General features: G+C 38.4%; 1 protein-coding gene and 1 long non-coding RNA gene across 21 annotated transcripts in view; one reads left to right on the top strand and one right to left on the bottom strand.

Moving 5' to 3' along the window:
- DMD (dystrophin) overlaps positions 1 to 15,050 on the top strand; it is a 2,162,139-nt gene that overhangs the window by 2,098,204 nt on the left and 48,885 nt on the right. For 13 of the 20 annotated variants that reach the window (XM_077887780.1, XM_077887782.1, XM_077887777.1 and 10 more), the window contains 4 exons: positions 700 to 738; positions 5,027 to 5,092; positions 6,206 to 6,271; positions 8,937 to 9,095. The exons of 2 other annotated variants lie outside the window; for them this stretch is intronic. In XM_077887780.1, coding sequence (XP_077743906.1) covers positions 700 to 738; positions 5,027 to 5,092; positions 6,206 to 6,271; positions 8,937 to 9,095 — 330 coding nt within the window. The remainder of the gene's footprint in view (positions 1 to 699; positions 739 to 5,026; positions 5,093 to 6,205; positions 6,272 to 8,936; positions 9,096 to 15,050) is intronic. 5 more of the 20 variants (XM_077887781.1, XM_077887798.1, XM_077887795.1 and 2 more) reach the window with 2 other exon arrangements.
- LOC144307791 (uncharacterized) overlaps positions 8,942 to 15,050 on the bottom strand; it is an 85,447-nt gene continuing 79,338 nt past the window's right edge. The window contains exons 2-3 of the long non-coding RNA XR_013374506.1: positions 9,466 to 9,611; positions 8,942 to 9,261 (exon numbers count right to left, since the gene is read on the bottom strand). This is a non-coding gene — a long non-coding RNA (uncharacterized LOC144307791). The remainder of the gene's footprint in view (positions 9,262 to 9,465; positions 9,612 to 15,050) is intronic.

Genomic DNA, 15,050 nt, shown 5'->3' on the forward strand with positions numbered 1-15,050 from the left:
TTTGACACATATTTGAGCTCCTCTCAGCTGAACACCCTCCTTCACTCCCAGATGCAAACAGTCTCTCCTATTTCTTTCTGTAGATTTCCCTTTAGCTGAAAAGAGAAAAAACAAGCTGATGGTCAATTGCCATTCTCCCACCTTAGTTATCCCGTGACAATTACCTGTGCCGAGAGTCACACTTGATCTCACAGGGAAAGAAACTACGTGGCGGCTGCTAATTCCCTTATAAGAAATATGGGACTGTTTACAGATGAGTGATTCCAGTGTTTCATTCCGATCTCCCTCCCTCACAAATCACTAGGCGTGTGTCTTTTTGTATCTGATTGTGTGGTCATACCTAGTCGCTTTTATCTCCTTTGAAAGAAAAGAGACTCACAGGAAATTCTTCGCAGTAAGTAGTGATGATTCTCGTGATCTCAAAATGATGATACTTCTACCTCTAGGAAACCTTCTCGTGTTTTCCATCACCGATGGCAATCGCACAATTGTTTGTTTTTCCTTCAACTCACTCTCCACCTTTGTTTGGCTGTTGCTTTTCATGGTGCATACTTAATTGGTTGGATTTTATTTATGTTGACCTTTCAGGTTTTTTTATTTATTATTTATTTATTTTATTTTATTATTATTATTATTATTTTTTTTTGTGGCTGAGTTTGCCTTGTGTCTCTCTTCACCACCTCATTTTTTGTTTTGCAGTCCTGTCACTCTGATCAACTTCTGGCCGGTAGATTCTGCGTGAGTACTTCTGCTGAAGGGTGCTGCTACCACCAACACATTTGCTTGCTTGATTTGACAATTTTTGTTCTGTTGGTTTGGTTTGGTTTTAAGGACATATTAATTTCCCTTCCTTCATTTCAATTTTTTTCTTCCTGCGGTGAGACCTTGAGAGTGCCATCCACCACAGATCAGGAGAATCAGAGGGAGATTTGTCAGGTCCCCACCTGGTCAGGTTTTAACCAGCAGAAATCCTGGCCTGGAATCAATCATCAAAGAGACTACTGGCTTGTTAGTTATATTCCTGAGAGATGTGTTTATATATTCTTCCATTATAAGCTCCTCTGATTACATAATAACATTCTTTAGCCATATTTTCTGAGTTTCAACACTTCAGGACCTTTGAAAGAATGATGGTTTATTCCTTAGGGCCTGCTGTAAGTGGACCGTTAAAAATCAGCAGGATTTGTTTTATAGTATGATGTTGAGTTGGATGGCATCATTTCAGTGAGGCGTGTGTACTTTTTATCAGGGAATGCCATGCCACCGGACTAATCTTTATACACATGAGTTTCTCAATTTTGAACTAAACCTACTTTGCTCTCCTCTCTAAACTAAATATTCAGTTCATAAGTAGTTATACATTTACACTAGAAGGAAAGTGTACTGTATACTATTGGTATATGTTAATAATACTAATATTAGATACCAACAGATAATTGACTTAGAGTTTAGAATGTTATTAGAAAACTCTTTGGGGAGTCTGTGATTTATATAATAGCAAACAAAGTGTGCATTGTTCTAAAAGTATGTTGTATGGAGTTTTTATACCAATGTTTCATTATTTCAGAGTGTACTTTATTAAAATATTTATTTTAAGTCAGACAGCTCTATTATGTATAGAGAGAAATGACCAATTTAGAAGAACTCCATTTATTTTTATTGGGCCTCTTTTATTGTTCCACCATGTAATTTAATTTAAAGTATATCCTTTTTTAAAAATCCTGTAGTGATAAATGCAAGCTATTAATTGAGGTTTATTTTAAGTCTTTATTGGCCTAAAAGAAGTGTAAGGCTTCCCTTTCTTTTTTTTTCCCCTTTCTTTGTTAAAGCTGCATTATTGTAATTTTGTGAATCAGTACCTATACCTGATTTTTTTACTCATTAAGGGGAGTTATTTAGATTCAATTCTTTTTTTTCTTTTGCTACTTGTAGGTAATTATTTTCCCTAACCCAGGTAGTTTATATATAGAAGTTTGAACCTTTCCTAAAGGAGAAACTTCAAAACAGATGGATAGGCTGAAATCCTCAGCATGACTGTATCCTCACTAAGCGAATGAATTTACTCTGTGTTGGAATAAGTTTTAGCCAGTTGAAATACCCAAAAGGAAAATATGCTACAGAATGACTTTAAAAATGTATGGATAGAGGTAGTACAAAATAATAAGCAAAGAATAACTAACAATACCTTGAATGGAAAAAAAAGTTTATCGAATACATCAACCAATGAGGAAAAAAACACAGCAAGTGAGTTAGTTTAATGACACTTATTTTAAGTAGAGGGTGTTTGCCTTAAATTTTGAAGATATTTAAAATGAGTAACATCCTATATTAAAATATCTTCCTCTAAAATCTAAAACATGAAATCACTTTGTCTTTTTATTAAAAAGTCTGTTCGATTATTCAGAAATAGTGGGAAATTCTACTTTTGAGGAAGAAAACCAAACCCGGAAAGCTATGGTCCCTATTTCTTTAATACCAGCAACTTTATTAAAGTCTTTACTCATGGGATTATTAATAATTTATAAAATATATTGTAGAGCTCTCCTACTTAGGCAGAAGAACCAGGTCCTGAGGTATCTTAATTTTGCAAGAATTCCCTGTGATGGTAACAGATTCTCATGTGGATCACAGAATTTGAATGTTGACTGAAATACAGATTTTTTGTTTTTCCTTAGAGGAAACCCTCATTTACCTATATTTGTCATATTATTTTTAAAACTAAATCTAGCCTAAACCTTTTATGTTGTTTGTCCACAAAGAGAGAAACAGTATTCTTTGAGCTATTCTGCTTTGGAAACTAAGCGGATGAAAATTTATTAATGGAGTTTTCACAAAAGAGAAACCTTTGGTGGGTGGGGATGGAATTGGCCATTAATGATAACAGGACTAATCCTTCTGGATATATCGTTTTGTGTGTAGGAAGGGAGAACAGTGTTGTTACCGTCTCTCAGAAAAGCATTTCAGAAGGCTTTGCATTTAGTTTTGTTTCTGGACTAGATGGTTTTGTTACTTTTACTTATTCTTGTTTTTTTAAATGATCATTCTCTGAACAGTGCTCCCTTTTGGCTCACTTTCTGGTTTAATAGGTATTTCCTTTAGTGTACTACTACTACTTTTTTTTTTTCAGATTTCTGGATTTAGGAGTTCTTGTGCTTATGCATGCTGTGTTAGGTGCTACGTACATTAATAAGAAAAACATGGAATTAGCCTCAAGGCTAAGAATTAAAGTGCTGCATAATATTTTCTGCATAAGATTTTACTAAAGCGTTTTGAATTTACCTGCCTAGTTTTCTTGGTATGGATATGCTCAGAGGTCTTGGGTTTTCTTTCTTCTATACACTACCAAGGTAGCAACCATTAGAAGGGAAAACACCCATTTTCCTTCCTGGTGGGCTTTTAGCTTATCAGAAGTATGTAAATGAAAAAAAAGTATGTAAATGTAAAAAAAAAAAGTATGTAAATGAAAAACTGGTTTGTTCCAGAAGATGGGGCTTATAAACCAAATAATCCAAGTACTAAATTATCTCGACCTGCAGTGAATATTTTAAGACGGACCTTAGCATTTTTCTAATAATGTGCCATTCCAGGGTTCTAAGAAATGAACTAAGCTCTACAAAGCTAGAGCAAAGATTCATATGGAAATCTTTGGACCTGCCTAGTAAATTGTGGCCATCCTCATTTCCTCATGACAGCTTAAAGGTCCTTGTAGTTCATTACAAATTGGATTATGGTGACCCTTGACCTAGACAACACTGGTTGCATAAATAAGACATCTCTCAGTGAAGACCTCAGTTCCCTAGTTGTTTGCTATACTGTGTTGTAATCATCTTATGATTGTCTTCTTTAAGAAATAGGGATTTCTAGCACATTTACTATGTAAGCCTATTTGACTACATGGGTGGGTTTTTTTTTTCCATATAAGAAAAAAAAACCCAAATGTATTCTTATTAGTCTTGACCAAATCCATTAATGCTGTTTGGATGTTGGTCTAAACCACTGCTCACTGAATAGGTTACTGTTGACTTTTGGATCCGTGCCTTTACCTAAGGGCTTGCTGTGTCAGGACAGAAATGGAAGAGAACTTTTGTCCTATTGCAATTACAACAAGAAAACCCAAGTCCAAACTGGTTTGCAGAACAGATGGATTCATAAAAACTTCAGGAATAATTAATAGATCAGATATGAAAGAGTGGGGGAAATATTAACCTTTACCACATTTCTTAGTCTCTGGAGCTTAAAAAAAAAAAGTAGGGTTTTACACTCCAAAAGCATATAGACTATTCATATTAACCTTCCCTTCTTGTTTTCTTCTCTATATGTTAGCACACAGTATCCCTGATAAGAAACGTTTCAGATACTGTGACGTTTTATTGAATTTAGTCGTTCCTTTTTAAAACATCACAGTATCGTTTGGGGTCATTCAATTTTATTTTATGAAGTAGTAATATAGCCCTGCTACTAAATCGGTGGTTATATTGCTTCCTTACAGAAACTACACAGACCAAGACATCTTGCTGTGTAGAATCTTAACAGGGCCTGGTCTGGCCTCCGCTGGCCTCCTTGGAACTAAAATTGTTGACTGTGGATGTACTGGGCAAATGTACAGTTTCCATTCACTAAGGAAGCAGTTAATAAATAGCATGGGTGTAAACTATTTCAAATTTTTAACCACCTAGTGCCAACACAGTCTCAGAACTATAGGATGTGAGAAATGACAAGGTAGGAGAACAAACGTCCCAAAGAGATGGTCTCCCCCAACCTTTCCTGTAATTGAAACTTTCCAGAGAATATTTTGATCTCTTTCAATGGCTTTTGGGGAAAAAAAAGAGGAATTTTTTTGGAAAAAAAATCAACTTTGATTTAAAATACTTGATGATACCTAAGATACAGGACCAGCCAGATGTGTATATTATCCAGAGTTAGAATAAAAGCATGTTAGGCCATGTATATAACATGACTGTGTGGTGGGTTTTTTTTCTCCATTAATGGATGGTATCTGTGACTAATCACATTTTCTGCCTTATAGGCCTGCCTCGTCCCCTCAGCTTTCACACGATGATACTCATTCACGCATTGAGCATTATGCTAGCAGGTATGAGACTAGTTGAATGCCAGGCAAATATTGATTGAAATAACTAACCAAGGAAAGCTAACCTATAATCATTTGAAATCTTTTTTCCCCCCAATCTTGTCTGATTTCTACTAATCCACTTGCCCTCTAACGTGCATGCCATTCTACTGCATGTTGTTTTTGGACACCAGTAAGAGCATTAGTCCAGAACAATCTCCCCTAACCCCAGCCTCTAAACATCTCTGATAGCTTTGCGATGTTTTGCATACTGAGCACGTTTAAAGAATTGGCTTAGAAACCATCTCACCTTCTTAGAAAACTGCTAGACCAGACATCCATGTGTGAAGAAATGGTACTGTGTTCTATAGAGCATATGAAAGCATTGGCTTTCCATTTGTGCACTTATTTCGCATCATATGCTGTAAAGAAGAGAAGCATTAATTTTCCTAATCCTTACAACTTTTTGGCCCACCTTCTTTGTGTTTCAGAGAATTTTTATACCCAAAAACCAAATTGCTATGTGTAAACTATCTTATGCTTGTTTAAATAAGTCTGTAAGAGTTTGGTTAACTTTTTTGTTTTTTAGTGGTAAAAAGATTTTATTACTGTCTGAGGGGAAGGAGGTTTCTGAAGGTAAAAATTGGTGGCAGACTGTTCAGAGAGCTTACTATGAGTCCATCCTTTATCTATATTCTAACTGCTAAAAGTTGGTTATCAACCGGGAGAAGCATTAACTAGCTATATAAGTCTGTCATCAGAGGAAAGCTTTAATTGTCTTAAAAAAGAAGGGGGTAGCGAAGGTACAGAGTGTATCTGTTGTTAGGGAAGTTTTTCTTGTAAAAAACAAAGGCCTATTCTCAGTGAAAGGAAGATCAATCTGTGAAGAAGAAGAAAAAAATCAACTAAATACAACCTCCCTTATAATTTATAACATAAATGTAAAGCTACTCACTAGCTGTGGTCCACCACTCACTGCCTCAAGTGGTTAGGGCAACACACACATTCTTTAATTTGAAGGATTCCTTTCTCTTCTTGACATGATTTATCCTTTAGTTTTCAGGAATGTTCGATTAGGTCTTGAATAGATTCTAAGAAATCACATAAGTTTTAATGAGCTTTTACGTTTTTTATCAGGCTAGCAGAAATGGAAAACAGCAATGGATCTTATCTAAATGATAGCATCTCTCCTAATGAGAGCATGTAAGTATCCTGTCTCTTTTTACAAAATGTTCCTGACGATGAAATTGCTTTGAGGGCTTTAGAGGTAGGATAGTGCAGAGGATAGGAATTAGCATTAGACTCACTTAATCTTTCAAGGAGCCATTCATGTACTTTTTTTTTCTTTGACTCTTAACCACCTGACACTGAATGAGCTCATCCAAAATGTGATATTATTGGTATTCCAGAGTAGCAAAAACAGTGTGCCTTATTTAATACCAGATTATCACAAGTTGTACAGGCACAAATATTGAAATTATATTAAATGCTTAATCTTTGACCAAACCTGCCAGATATTTAAAGGGATTGGACATGAGTTTTTTTAAAGTGATGGCTAAGTAGTATTTTCTCCACTCGGGGAACAGACATATAATCTTGGTATAGTTGCATTGGTAGTTCCCATCTGGTAGGTTAGTTGGGCATGTTCCTTCAGAGATTTAAAGTAGTAGATTTTTGTGACTTAGCATCTTCACTAGCTAAATAAGGTGAGGCAGTTTTGTGAAGGGTTTCAGAAGAGGGAGTACAAAGTTTTTTGAGTGGGATGATAAGCCAGGCCTGTCAAGTAGAAGGAAACAGAGAATGCAATGCTAGATATAGCAGAGCACACAGCTATGGTAGGGAAACAGTGGCTTCATTACTTAGTTGGGGAGGTGTTCACAATGAGGAGCACAGAGGGACAGCACCAGGAACCAAGGGCCTGAGGTGGAGGGAGCCGATTAAGAAGCTAATACGAAGAAAAAGATCAGGATCTACTAACCGAATAGGTAACTTAGAAAAAAATCTAGTCAAAGCACAGCTGTGTCTTTCCTTGGATAAGTTACAGATGTCTCACCAGTTTGTCATGGAGAATCTAGGCAAAGAGAAGAATGGGTGGTAAATTTATCATGCCATTGGAATGGCAGCCCAGAGTCACACTCAGATGAGGCAAAAGCCTTTGTGTGCATTAGGCTGAGGGAAATAGTATCTGAGTGGCATTTATACATAACTGGTTTTTGAAGACATGAGAACAAGCCATTGAGTAGATAGGTGATCACCTTCAGAGGTGAGTGTTGAATCAGGTCGACACCCAGTCATTTGGATATGACTGAGTTACTTAAAACAACCTTTTCCCCAAACAAAAGTAGCTGCGGTGTATTCTCTTTCTCAGTCATGGGGATAAGTATTGGTAGGATTTATGTGAAATACTTTGACAGGAAACTGTGGCCAAAGAATCAACCAAATGTAAACATCTTGAATGATTTGCTTCTTTGGGTCACCAATTTTGGTATTGGAAGCTCTAGCACATTCATATTATTTCAAGCTGTACCTGTCGAGTAACAGCTGCCATCCATTGACTGCCTGAGAGAACAGTCAGAGAAATTTAATTATAGCTCTGGTGTAATTAAATATGGGAAGTTCTTGTAGTAAAATTTCAGAATTTGGGAAGAGGGATAATAAGGTAGTAAAATCCTTTTTACGATTTTTAAATAAAATTTAGCTTTAGCTCATTCTGAGGACATAAAATCCATTTTGACTCCATGTTAGAGGGTAAAACCATCACGTTTTGGAGGCAAGTCTGGGGACGTGATTTGGGGGATTGGTAGATTCACTTAAATGTTAGTTTTTAACACCCAATAATTATTTTTAGTCAACTTTTCACTCCTTAGCCAATTACCTGGCTTGATCATTTAAGTCAGGAGGATTTTTTTTTCCTAAATACCTGAATTGTTTTCAACTCAGAAGACTTAGTGAAAGGGATATTAACATCATCCTACTCATATCTAACAAGAAACAAAGAGCCTTAGCCTCTCATTAAGAACAGAACAAAGTTCTTATAACTTAGAAGTATACAGGCTTCTAAGGAGCTAGGAGCAATACATTTAGAAAATAATTTCTCCTGTGTATTAGAGAGTTTCTAGTTTTAAGGAAACATTGCAGCTGCCTCCCCAAATGTAAGCCTTTTGCTTCTTTGCTCCTGAAGATTAGTCCTTAAAAGCTGTTCTAAAGAATGAGTTGTTCAGTCTTCTTTTAATTAGTCATCCCAGTGCTTTTCCTTCCAGTTTTTGTTTTTCTATGTGAACAATAATTGAATGAAACCGTCATTCATTTCCAGTTTCATTATTGTTACCATCTTGCCTCTATGGCTTTTGTAAGTTCAAACCGGCTTAACAACACAGCACTTTGTGGCCATATTGTCCTCCCCTGAAGAAAATATTCATTATTGTAAAGGCTACAGTTGTGGGGTTTTTTTCGTGGTCATTATCACTAAGAGTGTGGGTTAGTGAACAGATTATCTTGACAGGCTTGGTAGCAAAAGCATTATATAGCCAGTGTTATGTCTTTTAATATCTGTTAACTATTGGTTGAACGGTCAACATCGAGTCCCAGTATTTCTCTAATTCTGTAAACTTCTGTAAATTCTCATTTACCCATGTAAATAGGCCAATCAAATTCATTTGGAAATTTGAGCAAAGAAACACTTGGAATTGTCACCTCTACAATCACAGATCACAACCTCAAGAGTATCAAAATGTCTTTAGAAATAGGAAAAGGGGTCTAATTAATTGTTAAGAGCAAATGTTTCTATTTTTAAATACACACCCGAGTCCCTAACCCCCAAAGCAAAATAAGGGGAGAAAAAACCAAAACCTTTGATTTTATTTTCCAGAGATGATGAACATTTGTTAATCCAGCATTACTGCCAAAGTTTGAACCAGGACTCCCCCCTGAGCCAGCCTCGTAGTCCTGCCCAGATCTTGATTTCCTTAGAGAGTGAGGAAAGAGGGGAGCTAGAGAGAATCCTAGCAGATCTTGAGGAAGAAAACAGGTGAGTTTTCTTTCTAGCTTTGTCATTGGTATGCAGAGTGCATACACGTGCACACATAGAAAAGCGCCAGGAATCTTCACGTAGAGTCATTCTGTGTCTAATTGTTTTCTACAATAATCTGTTTAGCTCCATTTACAGAGTCTCTCTCTCTCTCCTTTTTTGTTACCTGAAAGAAGAAAACAAATGCAATAGTATAATTAAGAAGTCCTAATTTAGGGGTGAGAGGAATTAATGCTAATGGTGGTGATTGATTTGTTGCATGTGTTTCAGGGGCTTTGATTTTATATTTGAGAAGTGAGTTTAAGAACAAAGCAAGTCCTATTAATTTTACAGTTATATGATTTGTACATGTATTTGGCCATATTACTACCTCAAAGCATTTAAGAAAGGAGGTTCGTTGGCTTGGTCCGACCTGGGAACAAATTCATTCATCTTATTTCCACCCTCAAACACGGAAGTCATTTATGTTCACCATCATAGCAGATTAGTGAGACAATGCCAGTGGTCAGTCATCATCTGAAAAAGATGTTCGCAGAAAAATAGAAACAACAGCAGTTAAAATGGTGAAGAAGATACATAAAGACTACAGAGAGGACATGGGTGTAAAAATTCTGGGGTATTATGTGGCATCAGGATAATAGAAATCATTGGCCATTGACTTTTGTGTTACATTTATTTTATCACAGGTCTGTCTCTTGGTTAAGAGAGGCTTTTACCTATGATCACTTCTAACTCACGGGGCCTTCTTTAGACAAATGCCACCAGGCAAGTCTTTAAAAGGAGCAGTTGCTCACATTTGTGGGACTTGACTACTTTCATCTCTTTGGTTTTAGCCCAAGGCGTCAAGAGCTGTGAATCTAGACAGTGCGGTATGTCGGAGAAGTGGTGCCCTGGGGGAGTATGTCCCCTCAAGATGAAAAAGCAAAATACCACTCATCCACTGCTTTCTGCTGCCACTGCCCCCCGTCTAGCTCTTAAAACCTGTGGCCATGCTTCTTATCCGGTTGGCTTCTCTTTACTACTTTTCTCACCCTTCCAGTATATCCTCCATACCGACTTGAATTGTTTATCTTTCCAGAACCAAGACCCTTCATGTCATTCTTCCTTCATTGTGTTTCTGCATCTAGAAAAAAAAATCCAGCTTTTCAGAAACTGGATTTTTCTGGCAAACCCAGGAATCCTAAAACTGTTCAGAATTTTCTCTTGATTTTCTTTTATGACATTATCTTCCTCTGTACCTGTGTTCCAGCCACGCTGCTGTAGCAACTGTTTCTGAATACATCCTGCTCTCATCCACTTTCTGGGTCAAGCTCAAGCTTGCGTCTCAGACTACCTGCTAACCCCCATCCCTCCCATATCTGATGAAAGAGTCCTACCCATCCTCTGTGACCTTCTTCAAAATAATCTTCTCCATAGAGCTCTGGCAGATCCCTGCATTTGGAAGTAATCAATCTTTTGCCTATATTCTCTGAATACTGTGAACCTTTCTCAGAGAACTCCCTGACAGTTTGCCTTTTTATCAGTTATCCCAGAGCCTCCCTCTAACAAGACAGTGAATGCCTTTGGGGCAAGGACTGTGTCTTAATCCTCATAATCGTCCCCTAGAGTTCCTAGCACAGTGTGAATACTTAGGGGGTAATCAGGAAATGTTTGGTAAAAACCTAACTTTAAGAATACAGCAAGGATGTCATATGAGTACCATCTAGGAGGTAATACTGAACATTTTTTTGGTTTAATGGTAATACTATTTTTGGCTTTATTTGTAAAACTGGCACTGAATGGTAGATAAAACATTTCTTTCCATTTTATTGAGGTTCCTCCTTAGTATCCATCTATATTAAACCTATAGTTATCTTAGGGGTCAAAGTCAAATAAGAAGAGAATGTTAGCATTGGCATTATAAGTAGAATTTGATGTTATCCAGGAGTAAAAACGTTTTTGTGCTATAGGATTGTTGCCCGTTGTGCAATGTATCTCTCTGTGTCATTGGTAAGAGTTTTGTTTGTTGTTAGCACACTTTCCTTCCGTACCACGAAGACCAGTCCAAAGGATGTTGATAAAGAATACTGATAACCATCATTTATCTATCATTTCATCATTTCCAGAGCACTTTAATGTATTTTGAGTCATTTAATCTCCCTTAAAGCTCTGTAAAGAAGATGGATGGAGAAATGCTGGTTCATAGAGGTTCAAATGGCTTGAACCAGATTTCTCAATGAGCCAATGGCAGAACCAACTTCAAGTCCAGATTTTCTGACTTGAAATAGCTAACTATTGCACCAAAGCATAAAAAAGAGTCATTGTATATAAACAAAACTTACATAGAATTGTGACATAGTCCCTAGAATGTACCTTGACTTGAAGCAGTATTACGTTTTTTAAGCTTTTTTTTTTAAGCTTTTTTTAAAATTTAAGTAATCTCTACACCCACCATGGGGCTCAAACCCATGACCCCAAGATCAAGAGTTGCATGTTCCTCTGAGCCAGGAGCCCTGCGGCAATATTATTAAGGACTATGCATGAACAAACTAACTCAGTTACTTGTGGTACAGTGATAACCACTTTCTCCTGAAGGATATCCAAGACCATTCCCCAAGAATGGGATGGTTTATTCTGTAGAAGAAAGAAAAAAAAAGAAATTTACACCAGGGCTCCTTACAGCTCCAAAATGAAGAATCTGATGTTGATGCAAGTCTTTCTGGAAGTCCTCTTGACCTTCAAGTAAAGGTCAGGATGAGCCTTCTTTCTTCTTCTCTTCACTATATCTCATTTTCCCTTCCTACCCTATTCCAAAGAAATGTCTCCAGAGAGCCCCCCTCCCGAAAATACACTGTCTGGTTTCCTTTGCTCTGTTCTCTCTTGTCTTCTTATAGTTCTGCCCAAAGCTTCAGAGCCATAGTTTTGCCTTCTTGATCCCTGAATTGAGTGATGCTTAAGGAGCTTTCATTCACCATTTCCTGTCCTTCCTCTGAGAGAATCCAGGGGCTCAGTAGATGTCCTCCCTCAGGGCCTGCCAAGCTGACTGCATTTCCTGAGTCAAACTGGGCTATGTAATTAGACGAATACAAGCATACTTTTAGAAAAAAATGAGAATAGATATTAGAGAGCGAGCGCACGTGCGCGCGCGTGCACACACACGTAGCACAAGCTGGAGAAGGGGCAGAGGGAGAGGGAGAGAGACAAGCAGAGTCCCCACTGAGCACTGAGCCCCCACACCCATGGCCCTGAGATCATGACCTGAGTCGAAATCAAGAGGCAGATGTTCAACCTACTGAACTACTCAGGCTCTCTGGGGAATGGATATTCAAAATTGAGATTGTCCCATGTCCTTCGGACATATACTTACCATATCTACATGTATTTTGTATTCCTTTATTCTGTAGTTAGGACTTACCTCCAAATGACAGAGCAAGGAAAGAGGCTTGGAGGGACACCTGGGTGGCTCAGCAGTTAAATGTCTACCTTCGGCTCAGAGCATGATCCCAGGTCCAGGGATTGAGTCCTACATTGGGCTCCCTGTGAGGAACCTACTTCTCCCTCTATGTCTCTGCCTCTCTCTGTGTGTCTCTCATGAATAAACAAACAAATAATCTTTAAAAAAATAGGCTTGGAGATCCCCCTTCCTGAAGAGATATGTTCTTGATTTCTGTTCATCTTCATGACTGCTCCCCCACGATCCCCTTGGAGAGAAAGAGAATGGCTAATGTAGAAGTGTCTCCCGGGTATGTTACCTCGGTCTTTAGGATTCCATTTCTCCCAGCTGTTGGACATAGCATTCAATAAGTATTTGTTGAATGAATGAATGAATGAAATGAAGCTGGATTTATTTTAAGTGTAGCATTCACACATGTACTTTTGACTAAAATTATCTTTAAAACCTAATTTTATAGAGCAACGCCTTTTAAAAGCTGTTCTTCTGCTTGCTTTTCAAAATACTTCCCTTCTCCAAACTTCCTTGATTAGCACCAGGCATTGCTTTGTCATAAATTTAGAATGTTAAACATTCATTTTCTGAATCCTAGGCCATGTATGTCTCGCCCAGTGGCATTCTCTTGATTGTTGGTGACTACCACAAATATAAGTTGAAAGCTCTGAGCAAAAGCTAAATCTGACTCTGAATTTTCTCGCTAGCATCTCATAAATTTGGGTGACTAGTGACTTACACCATCTTTAATGTTTCACTTCTGGATACTGTCTCATCCTCATTCTGCAGATAATTCAGATTCACTGTCATCTGATTGAGACCAGTTGGATATTGAGAATTTGATCCATTGTGTGTCTTTAGCATTGCAAGCTCACAGTTGGCTTTTTTCCTGCACAGACTCAAAAGCCTTCAATCTCCTGACTAAACGCAGTAGTGTCAGATTCCAACGTATTTTACTCTGCACTGTCTAAATGAAGTAAGACTTGCCCTGAAATTTTAGATGTGACCCTCTCAATGAAAAGGCAACCTTTATGGGAGACCAAAACTCATTGCCATCCTGTTGCCTGCATACCAAATTGATTAGATTATTCTCGGGTCTAAAAGGAGGGTAAATACGAACCTGATTTACTGTGAGGGCTGAAGTGAATTCAGGTTGTCAGTAGATGTTATATGGCAGCAGGGAACTGTGGGAATTCCTAGTACCTACTCGGTATCTTTCATATGTCTTGTTGGGCGACCGGACACTGTGCAGTCTAAATTTGAGTTTTCCTTGCTCCTTTTCTTTCCTCCAGTGATTATGCCAGATTATAAATGTTATCGTCACAGAAATTCTAGATTGGTCACTTAGGCAACAGAGTTGAACTAGCTGGGAATCATGATCCTGTTGCTTTACCGTGTGAATGATGGAATGACCTTGGGCCCAGGGCTGGCCATTTTCTGCATTGTCTCCGAGGTCTTGATTCCATAATCCTTCCTTAGGCTTTTGCCGGGAAGGGTGTGGTGCCACCTCACCTAGGATGGGGAGCCACTCGGGCAGAAGACTGGTTGGTACTGTTAGATCTACACTTACCTCCATGGCTCAGGCAGCTGTGTGGAGGGTGACCCTGAAAAGAACTATACTGGAAGAAGGAATTGAAATTGGGAGTGGCATGGAAACCCATGAAAGAGATCACTGGGGCCTAAAGGAAGGTAACAGAAATGGGGAGGACAGGCTAAATTTGAGTAGTATTTCTGGGCAGGGGCAGAGCTGCTTGACGTGGGGGTTCCATGGATCTGAGGAGGGAGGGAAGGAATGAGTCCCAGTTCTGGAGGGGATGTGTGGCAAGATGATGGTTGTTTGCATCTTGGACTGGCAATTCGGGAAGAGAAGCATGTCCCTTCTTTATCTATATTTTTAAAACAAATATAAGTTTATAGTATTTACAGTATTTATAAACCTCCTTCCTCAAGGGTGGAGCAGCTGGAAGCCGGTGAATGGGGGGTGGGAGAAGTTGAGTCTAAGGCCTGGTGACACACCCACGGGTAAATGTCTGACAGCCAGAGTAGAACTGTGAAGCTTCCAAAGATACTAGACCTAGGAGCCACCAGCTCCCAAGGAGCAGTTGAAACTAAAAGACTGAACTTACCTACCCAGGCAGTGTGTAGCAGAAGAACATGGGGCTTGGTAGAAGTCTGGAAGATTTGAACATTACAATGTCTGTTTAACTACCTTTCTAAAAATAGGTCATCACGTACATTACATGGAATCCAAATGGTTCCAAAAGGCAGATGGAGAAAATGGAGTCCTTCTCCAGCCTTCTTCCCTAACTGTAGTGTTTTCAGCTCCAAGGGCTACCACCCATATTGGGTTCTTAGGTATCCTTTCATAAATAATCTCTACACGTGTAAATCTTTACAAATAAATTTGTGCTTCTTGGGATTTTTTTAAGATTTTATTTATTTATTCATGAAAGACATGGAGAGAGAGGCAGAGACATAGGCAGAGGGAGAAGCAGGCTCCCTGCAGGGAGCCCGATGCGAGACTCGATCCA

The sequence above is a fragment of the Canis aureus genome, chromosome X (genome assembly GCF_053574225.1).
Source record: "Canis aureus isolate CA01 chromosome X, VMU_Caureus_v.1.0, whole genome shotgun sequence".
Classification (NCBI taxonomy): domain Eukaryota; kingdom Metazoa; phylum Chordata; class Mammalia; order Carnivora; family Canidae; genus Canis; species Canis aureus.